The 16053-nt window shown below is 36.6% G+C and overlaps 1 protein-coding gene across 1 annotated transcript; it reads right to left on the bottom strand.

Moving 5' to 3' along the window:
• Positions 1-14825: 14825 nt before the first annotated feature.
• Positions 14826-16048, bottom strand: LOC130469415 (uncharacterized). The gene is made up of 4 exons (XM_056838721.1): positions 15872-16048; positions 15641-15787; positions 15421-15527; positions 14826-15342 (listed from the first exon to the last, which is right to left on the bottom strand). The coding sequence occupies exons 1-4, from the start codon at positions 15989-15991 to the stop codon at positions 15153-15155; spliced, it is 564 nt and encodes a 187-aa protein (XP_056694699.1). The 5' UTR covers positions 15992-16048; the 3' UTR covers positions 14826-15152.
• Between the last annotated feature and the right edge of the window lie 5 nt (positions 16049-16053).

The raw sequence follows: 16053 nt of genomic DNA, 5'->3' as shown, positions 1-16053 counted from the left end.
CTATCACCAAATGTAAACAATGTGAATAATCGGTACGATTAAGGTGTTCCACCAAACGAGGTTATGAACAAACGAATATATGCGAACACAACACACTCTTTTGAAATTAGAAGTCGTTTGAATATATATCTATGATCTTAAACCTACTAATAAACGTGTTAAGGTAGAACTTGCTAACCTACTAATAAACGTGTTAAGGTAGAACTTGCTAAAAATCATTAATAAAATTAGATAAGTAGATAGCTGTTTGAATTGGTACATTAAAAGTTGTTCGAGTTATAAATAAATACTAGTTTTGATACTAGTTTGATAGTAGTTATACAAAATGTCGTACTTAGGCACTAGTTGGATACAACAACCTCAATGCATGAGGAAAAAACTTAGATCATAAGTACCCGGCCTAATTAAATGCAAAAAATTATCCCTTGCGTTCCAAAAGTTTTCAAAAGGGAATATTCAGCAATCCATCCTACTCGATGATTGCGTAGAGGGTGGACCCGTTCACAATACCGACATCTTGAATAGTTTCGGTCCCTTCCCGCACAATCATGTTGTGCCGGATTGTTACCCTAAGGGGATGGATGCGTAGCCAGTCGGCGTATTCAGTAATGACCGAACATAAGTAATCGGTCACTCGCCGTTGCACCATATACACCGGTGGGTAGTCCATGGTTGCTACCACCGAAAAAGTCCGGACAAACGAGTTGACGTTCATCCCAGGGACCTGAAACATTGACAAAAGCATGTATCGTTATTTTGTTAATGACCCATCAAATAAGCCACAAATTCAATAAATACATGGCATATTTGTATAATTTTTAAAAGGAAAAAATCATTATGTAGGCCAACCATTTAAAAAATATTTGTTTTATGTTGAGTCAAAAATAATAATATCAAACATAAGTATAAAATCCCCAAATTCGTGCATTTCATCAAACTAATGAAAAATTTATTTTTTAGTTACATTTTTTATTGAACATTTAATTTATACGAATATATAAAATGTAAATAATCGACTAAAGGCAACAAAGGCAATTTAAATAACATCGATCAAAGGCAATTTAAATAACAATTTCAATATATAAAATTTCAAAATGAAGTCAAATTTATCATGCAAAAAATAAACAAAGCTTAATATTCATTAATACTACTGAATCTTATTCTTAATTTTAAACTATCATAAACTTTATTTAAACAAACTAATCCCAACATGAAAGAAAAATACCAAATCAAGCAAAATTGTTCAATTAACACACACACTTCGAGCTCAATTTTCGCATTTAATAAGTTAAAAAGTACCAAGCTTAATAAACTTTACTTCCTATTACTATGCATGGATCAAGTGAGTAATTTGTACTACAAAATAAATCTAAAACAAGGCCAAACTACCTAAAGTTGATAGAATCCCACAGATCTGATAATTACCCCATAAAATAATGGCAAAAAATAATATATTTCAAACTATAAACCTCAAACAAACAAATTAACAACAAAATATCAAATCTCACGATAGTTTTATAAATAAATAAAACGATGGAAGTTCGTATGATAGAGTTCGAACTTACGAGGCCGAGAACTATGAGGGTCTCCCCCTCCATAAGACCGATCTCTCCAGCCGTGAGCAACGGTGGGACAACTTCTCCTCCTTGGCGGCAAATCAGGAGGTGTTGAGGAGAGCACGCTACTCGGCGGGCGTAGTCGTTGTATACCAGACGAAAAGTGTCCCAAGGACACATCATGTACTCCACCCCCAAATCATCATCATCCAAGCTACGAACCACCATGCATGTTGGAAAGATGGCTGCAAAATTAGTAAAGAACGGCTGCGGGGGCGGGGGAATTCCGAACCCTAAATTGTTTGTGGGTTGTGCATCCATGGAGGCGTGTCTTAGAAGTGTTGGAAAACAAAAAGGGGAATTTAGGGAAGCTCAAAGTGGGAAAGGGGTTGTAGTGAATGAAGTGGTGGAAGAAAGGTGGAGTCACCCCCTCCCCTTTAATAGCCGGTCTATCTTCTCAAGTAGGTCAACACGTGGTACAAGGTAGTGGAAAGGTGTCATTGCCTTTCCTTTTTCTTTTTGTACTACATGCATAAGTTAAATCAGACTATTTGTGCAACGTTATTTTATTTTCAAAACAATACTTTCCCACGTTTAGATTGACGCAACGGAAGTTCTATTCGAAAAAGACTTGATATTAATACTTTAAGTTGTTAGTGTATAGACCTTATAATTTTAAAGACCAAATGTACCACCTTGTAGACAATTAAAAATGTTGTGTAGACCAATTTTAATTACGGCTCAAGTTTGTTCTCGTGTCGGAACGTGATAACGTCCGCAAAAGAGCCGAGCTGGTCAATAAACACTTCGGTCACGTGATCGACGGTTATCAAGTCTATTCAAATGTCTACCTTATAATTAACTGTTGTATTTTGATTATATTTGTTTGAATGCTTTTCATTTGTTACAGGTTACGGAATTATGGAAATATATTAATAATTTCATAGGCCAATGACAAATCGGGTTGTCAACAAGAGTTTTAATTTCAAGTAACGGGTTGTCACAATTTGTGTCAAGAACCATTATCATAGGGTTAGAATTGGTCTGGGGTTGACATTGGCTTGGGTGGTGATGGATTTTGGGTGAATTTATGGCGAAGTAAGCTGATCCATTTATATTATCGGTTATAATTAAGTTGGTGGGGCGTGAGGTTCTGGTCATAATTGATTGTACACTCACACAATTAGGGTTGTGTAACTTGTGTTACAAAATAAATCTTAACACTTATGTGGCTAGTACAATTGGAAAAGACCTTTTTGGAGTTAAGTTTGTGTCTTATGTCTATTCACGTACAATTTTAAATTATTCAACAAGACCTGATAATGTCCTGAATTATTACATGAATAATAATTATTAAATTATTATATTCATTATGAAATATTGTTAATCAATATTACAAGATAATGTTTCTTTATTAATTTAAAACTAGTATTATATAAAATGTCATAATTCAAGTGGATAAAGTTTTAGGGTTGTAAGTCGTAGATTTTCCTAATTTAAAAAAAACCTCATATTTTTGCATAGGAACATTATAAAAGACTTTAAAAATGGAATACATATATATTAAAAAAAAAAATCAAATATCTACATGTAAAAATTAAAATGAGACACTTAAAACAAAAAGTAAAAAGAGACCGAGGGAGTAGTATATTCCATTTTGGTCTAGTAAAACTGAGACACTTTGCTCATGATTTAACTATCCTCCCCACTTGTAGTGCGAGAAAAAGAAGACCACCCTGCCCACAAATCCACAAATATCCTAGTTTTGGTCTAGTAAGAATTTGATCACAAACACAGTTATGGGTATCCATCAACAATTCAATCCCTTAAATTCGTGGAGTACTTCGTGGAGTATTAAGCCAATTAAAACAACTATACTTAAGAGTAATGACGGATTGTCAAAAGTGAATACACTTTAAGTTTTAAGATTATGGGTCACTATGGAATAAACTTTGAGTTTTAGGATTGGAATTAGCGTCAATGGAATAATAAATGTAAAATGCATAGACATCTAAACCCGATTTGTCATTGACATAACTACATAATAACTTAAACCAAGTTAATATGTACTTTTTGAAAAAACCTAATCTACAACAATTGAATAAGCATTAAACTTAATTTACTTAAATATAGAAAAGTTATTTATAAGGTAAAAACTTGACTAGACCTGTTAGTTAGAAGACTCATCCTTAACTCGTGTCCTAATGTGAACCCACATGAATTTTAACAGGTCCAAAAATTATCCGATAAAAAATTGACTGCCACAAGTAGGGGTGGCAATGGATCGGAGGTGGATCGGGTGGTGCTTATTCCGGCACCATACGTCAAATTTGCATCCATCATCCAACCCATCCAGCACTCGATTTCACCCCATCCACATCTGCGCATGACTTGGGTGGATTGGGTGTCTAACGGGGGAAATTAATTCATCGTAAAATTTTATTAATAATATCCACATATAGTAATATTTGTTAATGTAGTGGTAAATGAAGTACAAATCTGATACATATACATTATAAAAAGCCTAAGATGTTAATAATAATAATTTAAAAGGTAATAAATATAAGAATCTATTAATAATTAATTAATTTTAGTTAAAAAATTAAAACTTTTAACGGAACCATCACCCGATCTACCCGTCACCCGGTTAAGATATGTTTTTTATCGGGTTTTCATGCATATGTTCGGTTCGGTTGGTTCCAATATCCGTCGGACTTGGATGAAATTGCCACCCGTATTATGACTCAAATCCGATATTCAATAAGACCCGACCAAACCCGCCCCCAATCAGACCCGTAACGTAGCCCAAATTACACAATTAACACTAAAATAGCCTTAGTTGATAAAATAAATCTAACAACTTTGTAAATTTGTACACTTTAACTTACACTGCCATACGGAATACTTTAAAAAATGGAAAATAATTGTACCATCCAAGGAGTAGTTAAGTAAATCTTGCCGTCATTGGTTGAATAGATTGCTTCCTAATGTCTCCTCGGGCCCCCAACCTAGGTATGCTTTGGAAGTTGATCCTATGGTACATAGGTAGTAATCACTACAATGGCGCCTAGTAACTTTAGCTATCTTATAGATAGGTCATTAGGTCCCACTTATGAGTAACGTTAAATCCCCAAACAATTATTCCCTTTTATTGTTTTAATCTACGTTGTTGTGCCAACAATCTTTCTGTAATACATAATTCATTAATTCGTCATCTTAGGTCCAGTTAACAATCTTGTTGTGGGTAAAATATTTTTTTCATTAGATCGGGTTTTAGTCGGGTTTATTCATTCCGGGTAACTTATGGTCTAATAAAATGAAGTATTAGTTAGTTAACTGTCCTAAGTATTTGGAATGGTATTTTTTTAAAATATTTTATATTATATATTATATTTTCTAAAATGATAATTAAAATTCGATTCTTGGTTATTTATTAAGGCTTGTTTGTTAAAAGCTCGTTCAATACCTCGGTTCGGCTCGAGTTTTAACTTATACAAGCTACTCGTGACCTGGTACGAACAACGAAAAACTCAAATGGGCCAAGCTCGAACATGGAAAATTAAATCTCGGTGATCGTCGGCTAATGCATGAACACGGAACTAGCCAAGCTGGAAAAAAAATTTAACTTATACATAGGAATAAATTTATATGGTGTGGACCAAAAGATATTATTCACCAAAAATGCTTATTTTTGCGATGTTTAAAAATTAAAGTATTTTTACCTAATCTTACAACTCCACGTCTCCACAGTCTACACGTTACATTAATGATATCCCTTAATCTATATTATTATTGATGAAATAAACATATGCAGTTAGTTTCTATCTCAGTAGCATAACTACGACGGCGAACATAAGCCAGGAAAAAACCAAGACCATTGAGACATTCTTTTCATTCCTAGAGCAATTCATTAACTCCATCCGCATGTGGGTCAGATCATTTTTCAATTCCTGGTTCTCCTCTTCCAAACTTTCCCTTTTGATCTGTAATTTCCTAACCTTATTTTCTATTATACTATTCTTCATCTCCAATTCTGCTATCTGTGTGTTCAACTCTAGGACTTGAAGCTGAAACTCATTATATTTCACACCAATTGGAACATTTGTGTGACTCGGGACCCATTCAAAGAATTTGCAAGCATTCTCCCCCTGAAACCAGTATAAGCATGGACCTTTATTAAAAATTTATAATTCAGAAAATTTTAATTTGGGATAAGATTTAGTTTTACCGGCCAATTTGGACAACCATAGAAACGGCTACCAGCGTTGACTCCATTTTTTGCGGTCCGAGTTACAGCAACGTCATTGTAATAGCACAGAAAGGGTGTATTGCTTTCTCCATTTGACTTGCATGAAGGTCCAGTTGATTTTGAACCAGAGCCCATTTTCTGGAAAGAGTATTAATTATGTACGGTGTTTGAGCTAGGAGTGAAAAGAACTTGGTAGCTGAAGAGAGAGAGGGAAAGATGTTTTAAACACAAACATAACTTTTATAAGCCAACGGTCAAACTATGACCCATCACACTGTAATGTCAGACACGGGATGTGCAAGTGTGTAAATGTGGTATTGCCAAATTGTGTGTAGTAACTAGCCTATGCACGCTTTTATATGTGTTATTGATAAAGTGTGTTTGATAAGCTAATCTTATGTCACTAAGGCTCAATTTGGTAAGTTTAAGACAACTTTCTAGACACGGACGAGTCTTCTCGAGCGTACGATGATTATATTTGACTTATTCGTCTACCGACTACAAACTAATTAACCTAATTACCCTTATTAAGGTGCAAACATGTTTGATACGCTAATCTTATGTCAATAAGGCTCAATTTGGTAAGTGTAAGACATCTTTCTAGGCACGGACGAGTCTTCTCGAGCGTACGATGATTATATTTGACTTATTGGTCTACCGACTACCAACTAATTAACCTAATTACCCTTATTAAGGTGCAAATATGTTTCATAAGCTAATCTTATGTCACTAAGGCTCAATTTGGTAAGTGTAAGACAACTTTCTAGGCACGGACGAGTTTTCTCGAGCGTACGATGACTAGATTTGACTTATTGGTCTACCACTAGTGGAAAAAGGGTCATTTGCATCGCACTTTTAAGCACATTTGCGCCGCACATTGTGCGTGGCAAAAGATCTCGATGCAAATGACTTTTAGTCATTTGCATCGCACAAAAGTGCGATGCAAATGACCCTTATTTGCGTCGCACATTAAGCAAATGTGCGTGGCAAATGACTTTTCAGGCACCATGTTGAAAAGTCATTTGCCACGCACATTAGCTTAAAGTGCGTGGCAAATGACTTTCAGGCGCCAAAAAAAAAGTCATTTGCCACGCACAATAGCTTAATGTGCGACGCAAATGACATTTTTGGCGCCAAAAAATTAAGTCATTTGCCTCGCACATTAAGCTAACGTGCGTGGCAAATGACTTTTTTTTCTTTTTTTTTTAAATTGGTTTTTTAATATTTTATTGGAAATTCCGACATGATCGTCTTTGAAAGTAGACGCTTCCCAATACCGGGAATACATTTATAAATAATACCTGTCACAATAGTTTACAACGTAATTAACTTTCCCAATAAAAGGCAATTAAATTCGTCATAGATCAACCAACATGTTACAACAAACATAAAATTACTACAACAAAGGTATCTAGCTAGAGATCGAGTTCATATTACAAATTAAGCTAAAAGTCGACATTGTTCATGAAGTAATCTGCCCAAAAATCTTTCACCTCATTAATCTCCTCAGGTGAATAAGGCAATGTTCTAGAAAAATCCTAAAAAAGTGTAAATAATTCAATTTATCAACGATCGATCAATATAATAGTCTTCTCGAGCGTACGATGACTAGATTTGACTTATTGGTCTACCGACTTCCAACTAATTAACCTAATTACCCTTATTTAGGTCCAAACATGTTTGATAAGCTAATCTTATGTCACTAAGGCTCAATTTCGCAAGTTTAAGACAACTTTCTAGGCACGGACGAGTTTTCTCGAGAGTACGATGACTAGATTTGACTTATTGGTCTACCGACTTCCAAGCAGTTAACCTAATTACCCTTATTAAGGTGCAAACATGTTTCATAAGCTAATCTTATGTTAATAAGGCTCAATTTGGTAAGTTTAAGACAACTTTCTAGGCACGGACGAGTCTTCTCGAGCGTACGATGACTAGATTTGACTTATTGGTCTACCGACTTCCAACTAGTTAACCTAATTACCCTTATTTAGGTCCAAACATGTTTGATAAGCTAATCTTATGTCACTAAGGCTCAATTTGGTAAGTTTAAGACAACTTTCTAGGCACGGACGAGTCTTCTCGAGCGTACGATGACTAGATTTGACTTATTGGTCTACCGACTTCCAACTAATTAACCTAATTACCCTTATTAAGGTGCAAACATGTTTCATAAGCTAATCTTATGTCAATAAGGCTCAATTTGGCAAGTTTAAGACAACTTTCTAGGCACGGACGAGTCTTCTCGAGCGTACGATGACTAGATTTGACTTATTGGTCTACCGACTTCCAACTAATTAACCTAATTACCCTTATTTAGGTCCAAACATGTTTGATAAGCTAATCTTATGTCACTAAGGCTCAATTTCGCAAGTTTAAGACAACTTTCTAGGCACGGACGAGTTTTCTCGAGCGTACGATGACTAGATTTGACTTATTGGTCTACCGACTTCCAAGCAGTTAACCTAATTACCCTTATTAAGGTGAAAACATGTTTGATATGCTAATCTTATGTCAATAAGGCTCAATTTGGCAAGTTTAAGACAACTTTCTAGGCACGGACGAGTCTTCTCGAGCGTACGATGACTAGATTTGACTTATTGGTCTACCGACTTCCAACTAGTTAACCTAATTACCCTTATTTAGGTCCAAAAATGTTTGATAAGCTAATCTTATGTCACTAAGGCTCAATTTGGCAAGTTTAAGACAACTTTCTAGGCACGGACGAGTCTTCTCGAGCGTACGATGACTAGATTTGACTTATTGGTCTACCGACTTCCAAGCAGTTAACCTAATTACCCTTATTAAGGTGCAAACATGTTTCATAAGCTAATCTTATGTTAATAATGCTCAATTTGGTAAGTTTAAGACAACTTTCTAGGCACGGACGAGTTTTCTCGAGCATACGATGACTACATTTGACTTATTGGTCTACCGACTATCAACTAATTAACCTAATTACCCTTATTTAGGTCCAAACATGTTTGATAAGCTTATCTTATGTTACTAAGACGCAACTTAGTTAGTCTATGGACACATGTAAGGCCCGGATAAGTATTCTCGATCGTACGTTGAATAGAATTGACTTATTGGTCCGCCGATTTTAAACTAATTTTTCCTTAATACATCTTATTTTGGTTAGTTTACACATGTTCCAACAATTAACCAAGTCGGTTATCCATTATAATTGACTTCCACTGTTGTACGAAAATAAAATGCAAGTTGTGTAAGTTTAAATGGAAAATGTAACTCTGACCCCACCACATAATTGTACACCTGACAAAGCCATGCCCTTGATTAGATTAGAGAAGACTTTTTAGCCTACTTACATAATCAAAAAATTGGAATCTTTGTCTACAAATACAGTCCCCAGTCTACACAAATTTGGGCGCCAAAAAATGTGAAATGGGATCCAGAATTTGTGCGCCAAAAATTGTGGAATAGGAACCATACATTGGGCGCCAATAATTGTGCTTGTGATCCTTCCTCATGGCGGAAAATTTGTTCATAAAATGACATAAAGAACACTAGGGTTGAATTTTCCATGCTCCCTTATATAGATGCATGGCACTCAACGTTCATAGTAGAACTCCATAAGTTAACTAATTCCTAACAACACAATGTCTCTTTCATCCAACAACACATTTTCCTCTTTTACAAACCCATATACATCGCAAGACGATTACTCGGACACGTCGTCCACTTCTTCATTCCGTACACTATATGGTGTGCGTCACCCTATTGGTCCAAATTTGAACCATGATCCCGTACCCTTTTCACCACCCGAACTTCCGTTTGGGATGGTAACTATTTTGGTAAGGAGCAATTCCAAAGATGATCCTGGGGTACAATACGTTTTACACCCCGAAAAAACCATGATCAGAGTGTACCACGACTATGCTTCAAGAATTGGATACCCCATTAAATATATTACAATATGGCGAAGTCTTAGGACTATTCCAATAAGTACTGTGAAAGTCAAGGAACTTGGTATTAAAAACGGAGATTTGTTTTGTGTAAAAGGAATGGTAAGTACATGTTTTTTTTACAATACGTTGACAATATCCCAATAACATTACACATTACAATGGTATACTATTACACTTTGGTGGCTTTAATATTTTATGCAGTTCGACGCCATGAATGTGAACAGCTACATCAAGAGGTTTATCGTTCGACCAATGTACAACATTCCAAAAGACTTCCCCGTCGAAGCAAGAGTAACAGATAAATTGGAAACTATTTTCAAAACATGGGGTGATGCAATGGGATACAACCATGAAAACGTTGTAATGTACCACCAAGGAAAAAAACTAACAGCAAAACAGACTGTTGAACGTGCTGAGATTGTTAACAAGTCTATTTTATACGCGTTTGGACATTAAAATAGTTAATTGTATGTCTTATTTTCTGTTTTAAAGTACTTAATTGTATGTGTTATAATATGTTTTCAATCTACTCTTCTAGCAAATGTCTTTCAATTATAATAATTTTATTTTTTGTGCAAGTGTTTCATAGCATTCCCATATATTGATGTTAATACCGTTTTCATTAACAATAACAAATACCACCAAATTGGTGTGGGACATGGAAATAGTTAAACAAACAATAACACCAAATTGGGGCCCACGCTAGCAATATAATGATGTAAGTGCACTATAGTAGACCTCATTTAGGATTGGACAAGTGTGCAACTAATAGGTGTAGTAGACTACTAGTGTAGTACTGGTTTCTGTTAACTGAATTATTTGTCTCACAAATAAAGAAATGTGTACAACATTGTCTCCGCAAACCATTAGGATGTTTAAGCGTACAATCATGATTGTGAAGTTAACAATCTCTTAGGTGATAAAAATAATCTACCCACCCATTGTCCCTTTGTATTCAGTCAAATTAGTTCATGTATTTGTTCATGGTCATCTAAATTACCCATTGGAGATTACAACTTGTTACTATGTTAGGGTAGCCTAAACTATTGCTACTAATCTATAAAATTGTGAATTTGTCATACGAAAAAGGTGAATATTACTAGTAATGCCGTTCGTTACTAGGGACAATTGATTAGTTCTTAAAATAAGGTTAATTGGTAGATTATCTCATAAATCCACAATGTTTTAGGATGTAGCCATGTAGGTAAGCCTTATCCTATGGGCCCACCCTAGCACTCTAGAGATATACTTTGGATACCCTAGAAATTAGACTTACACTATGGAGTATGGAGTAGACAACTTGCATACAATACAAACGGTCTAGTACTGTATATTCCCTCGGTATTTATTTAAGAGATACACTTGTCATTTTCGACCGTATTTATTTTAAATAAACACTAGCCATTTATAGTACTCCCTCCGTCCCGAAATACTTGACCCAGTTTGACCGGCACAGAGTTTAATGGACTTGAATTGACTTATTTAATTTAATAAGTAGTAGTTGATAGTGGGGTTGAATTTTTAATTATTTTTTGTATAGAGTAGGGGGTAGGTGGGTTAAAAGGGGTGGAGTGAGAAATAATATAAATTTGTTAGAATATTTCCATTTTTAGAAATAGGTCAAGTATTACGGGACGGCCCGATAAAGAAAAAAGGTCAAGTATTCCGTGACGGAGGGAGTAACTAATAAACTCCCTAAAATGACATAGTCCCACTCGTGCCCGACCAAGTTGACTGTTAAATAAATATATATGTATCCCATTGTCTCCATAAACTATAAATGTCTTTAAGCTTACAATCTTATTGTAGCAAACAATCTCCAAGGTAATAAAAAAAATCTACACACACTCATTGCTATGTGGCGCCAAATCTACCATATTGTTTTACTAATTTGGCGCCATATTTAGTAAGGTGCCAAAACCTAATTGGACTCACATAGGGTTTCAAGTCATTCACTATAAATACACCACCTTCCCTTTTCCATTTGAATCACATCTACATAAAACATAAACAACCTACCCACACAACCAGTAATTTTCCCAACTCTCCTTCTAGTTTTACAAAAATAATGTCTATTTCTTATGGTAAAACCCTCTCCTCAAACCCACCTCCCATCTTACCAGCCTACTCTTCCTCCAACAACTCCCTAAATTCCATAGAAATTGGTTCCACAGACACTTATACCTCCTTCTCGTTTGAGTCCATAGGATCAAACTCAATTAGCACGTCCTCAATACATAATTCTGAAAAAAATGAATGTGACCCTAGCTATTGGGGACTAAAACTCAAACCAAGTCCAAATTATCCCTACCCCCCCATTCCTTTTTCACCACCCAAACTACCCTACGGAATGGTAACCATTTTGGTTAGGAGTGAGTCGGAAGATGATCCAAGTGTTCACTATGTGCTACACCCGGACGATATTATGATCCGGATCTACACCGACTACGCAAGTAGAATTGGCCACCTTGCACAAGATATTTCGATAAGGCGCCACCAGACAGAAAAATTCCCAATTATCAAAACAACTGTGAAGGAAATAGGAATTCAAAATGGGGAGGTGTTTACTGTAAAAGCACTTGTAAGTCAAACATCCATTAGAAGTAATCATTCGTTGCAAACATTAAAAAATTATATTATACGTGCCGATCATTGACAAAATTCTTGTTTTGTTTACAGTTTGACGGGATGAATGTGAACACCTATGTGAAGAGGTTTATCATTCGCCCAATGCACGACAATCCGGACGATTTCCCAGTCGAAGCAAAAGTATCAGACAAATTGGACACCATCTACAAGGCGTGGGCCGCTGCAATGGGGGTTGACCATAAAAAGGTTATTTTTTACAACCAAGGTAGGAAGCTTTCACCATCGCAAATCGTTGAACGTGCGCAAATCGGGAACAAGTCCATCGTGTACGCATATAGTGGTTAATAAACAACATGTTATGGGGTTATTTTGTTTACCACAGCTGTTAATTTGAATTGTGCCTAACTTGCTCAAGGTTCCTTGAATTCCCTAATTATTAGTAGTGGATTTAAGTACTTTATGTAAAAACTTGTACTCTCTAATTAGTTTATGCGGATTTTAGTAGTCTTAAATATGTAATCATGAAACTTTTAACCAACATTCAAGGCTTATTTACTAAAATATACTAGTTATTTATTATAGGATACAAATGTGGGGTATGCATAAGGGAGTTGTACTACTTCGATGCCACGTTACCACAAGATCATTGGGGATTATTGGGGATTATTGGGACAACTAATCAGAAATCTAACCAAACATGTTATCTTAAATCAATGGTTTGATGGGCCTCCACGTCATGTAGCCCATAATACAAAAGCAAAAATATACCCCCCTATAAATAAAATTCCAGAAAACCAACCCACAAACCCTAGCACAAAAACCTACTACTATTACACGTTCCCTTCTTCCCTTCTCCGTGTATCATCGGAAACAAATACCAGTCTACTATGGTGTCTCCACTTTGGCCGGAATCTCCGTCCAGCAGCCCTTCGATGCAGCCATACTCTTCCCCGTCACCAACCTACAAACGTCGTCGTAGTTCGACATCTTCAAGTAGTCCCAGCGGCTCTTCGTATCCACCTTGGACGCCGTCTGAACCACCGTACATAATTTTTTCCGATGAGACGTCCATCGTCGATGAAGCGCACCCACGTTGCGGCATAACAGAAATGAACTATAACAAAGTGGATTACATGCTAGATACACCGGACATCAACAGCCTGCAAATTGCGACTTCTGACCTGCTGAGGAACATGATTATGAACCCAGAAAACGCACCGACTGAGTGGCTAGACTTGAAGATGTTAACCCCTCAAGGAGATCTTATACCTGCGCACCTCCCCAACTTTACAGATTTGGCGTTTATGTCGTCCGGAGCTAGGGAATATATATCGTGGATGATGCAGAAGCTGGCTATAACCAAGTCCCTTGATATAATCCCAAAGGATTTGGAATTTCTAATGGATCCACCGCAAGTGCTTCCCGACTTCACGGAAGTACTCGCACTACAACTGCTCCCGGTGACGGACGAGACAAGGGGATGGACGAATTCTGTAAAGATGATTCAATCCTATGGAAGACACGTTCAGATACAACTTTGGGCCAGATGGAACCGGGGTGATGTACATCATGAAGGAAACACCACCATTTTGTACATGGAACCGAGAAATTTTATGCTTTACGACCCCAGGGTGGGCCGAGAGGTAGACTACTCACCAAACAATGTTGGTGTAGGAAGGGCCACAAGACCCTTTCCTCTCCATCCGACCACGCGGGATATGGCTGTTCTTTATTTGAATGCAAGGGGAATAGCAAGGCAGTCTTTTATTCGAAATGTCAGTCTACTAATCCAAAAACACAATCCTCATATGATGGTCATATCCGAAACCAGAATTAGTAGGCAAAACACTGCTGAGATAGTGTATGAACTACCCTATGATGAGTGGGTGATGGTCGAGCCCCTTGGTTTGGCGGGGGGGATCATTATCTTGTGGCGCTCATATCAGGTGTATTTTGAGCCAACTAGCATTGATAGGCAGGGAATACAGGGGATTGTTCAGGTACTACATTCACCTTGTATACTCTTTATTTATATGCACATTCATAATTTACATAATGATTAGGAGATGGATTTACAAAATTTCATGAAATGCAGGGCACTTGTACTTGTGATTGAAGAACTCAAGGATCATTGGGGGAACAAGAAGCTTGTCGCACGAAACCTAGAGCAACTTCGGAATGGCACGAGTGATGCGTACTTTTACGGTCTTCAAATTTTAAGTTTATTAGTAAATGTTCAATATTAAAGGTTATCCCGGTATGTAAAATCTTGAAGGATTATGTTAGTTGATAAAGCACTTAAACATTTTCGTTAAATGCTAACATTTTCATATTGTCGGTAATTTTCTTCAAAGGGTTTATTTAATACCTCTCGTTCATAATTTGAATTGTGGTTTGATTATTCTCATGACACATACTTTTCCTAAGTTCGGGTCGTAAATGGCAGTGTCAAATACTGAAACCTCTACATGCAACTAAAATTTATTAATTAACATAACGCATATTATTGGATCACTACTCAATACACCAAGTCCAAATTAAATGTCTAAATAATACCTACGTAACATTACATATTTGCAATAATGTAGTGACAATCCAGTTTTGATTTGGGCATATGAACCATACTGGGCTCAGCACTCAATTAAAGCCCATTGGTATACACTTGGGTTAATGGTTGTGCATTCCACAACACGATTGACTAAAAAATGTTTCTTATTCTAAACTACAAGGCCCAACAAAGTTTTATGGTAATACAACTACGTTCTGATCGACCCCTCATTAGGGATCCTCATCGAGTCTTATTAGCATACAATCGCAGTATGAGGATAATTACGTTTTCCTCTTCTTATTTGTGTCATTCACTAATTCAATGACATGATCACGTACCACATTATAGGGACTAAGAACATCCTGGGTGAACAATAGCCGACGAGCTTCTTCCATGTCGGTAATACGGAGCGCCTCAAAACCTTCTGCAAACTCCTTGATAGATAGCAGCATACGGACACCGCAACTATGGCTGCATGAAAAATTAAGATGATAAAGTAAGAATTAAACTATTTCAAACGACTTTTAAACTAACAAATGGGAAACTTACTTGTCTTCCTGGATGTCTATATCCATCCGCCTCCTATCCCATGAAAGAAGTTGCCCCCAACTATGCCCACCTTCATCGCCAAAGAGCATTTTCTCTACCCCAATTATCTAAGATCAACATATAAACATGCAATTAATTGGCTACCAAATAACACTCTCCCACCTTCTTCCCATTAATATTTACTAAATACTTTACGTGTACAGGGAGACAACCCACTTACCATTTTATCAATTACACTTTTACGCTGTTCCACGGGATTACTGTGTAAGGAGTCAATCACGTAAATGGTTGGAGGATCTGCAGATATAACTAGGCACCACCAATGGTTCGTATGGGTTCCTAACTTTTCCAGGACAGGGATAAACAACTGCACCACCGTACACATAACCAGTTAACAATGAAAATACTAATTCAAGAACTGCAGTGCCATGTTTAAAAGGAGAAACTATACCTCCGATATTCGAGATACAAGAGTGGCAACTTGTGACCCTTTAGCGTCATCATCAATACCAGCCCCGTCAGTGGACATTGAAGCAGAACCACCCAACATTTTCTCCCTCTGCAACTTCATCCACTCTGCCACTTTGTGGCATTATAAGGGGGATAGACGAACTCCGTCGCGGGGTTCTGAAA

This window comes from Spinacia oleracea, chromosome 3, assembly GCF_020520425.1.
Source record: "Spinacia oleracea cultivar Varoflay chromosome 3, BTI_SOV_V1, whole genome shotgun sequence".
In the NCBI taxonomy this organism is placed as follows: domain Eukaryota; kingdom Viridiplantae; phylum Streptophyta; class Magnoliopsida; order Caryophyllales; family Amaranthaceae; genus Spinacia; species Spinacia oleracea.
Note: the sequence above shows the minus strand (reverse complement) of the source record. Positions and strands in the feature narration are given on the sequence as shown.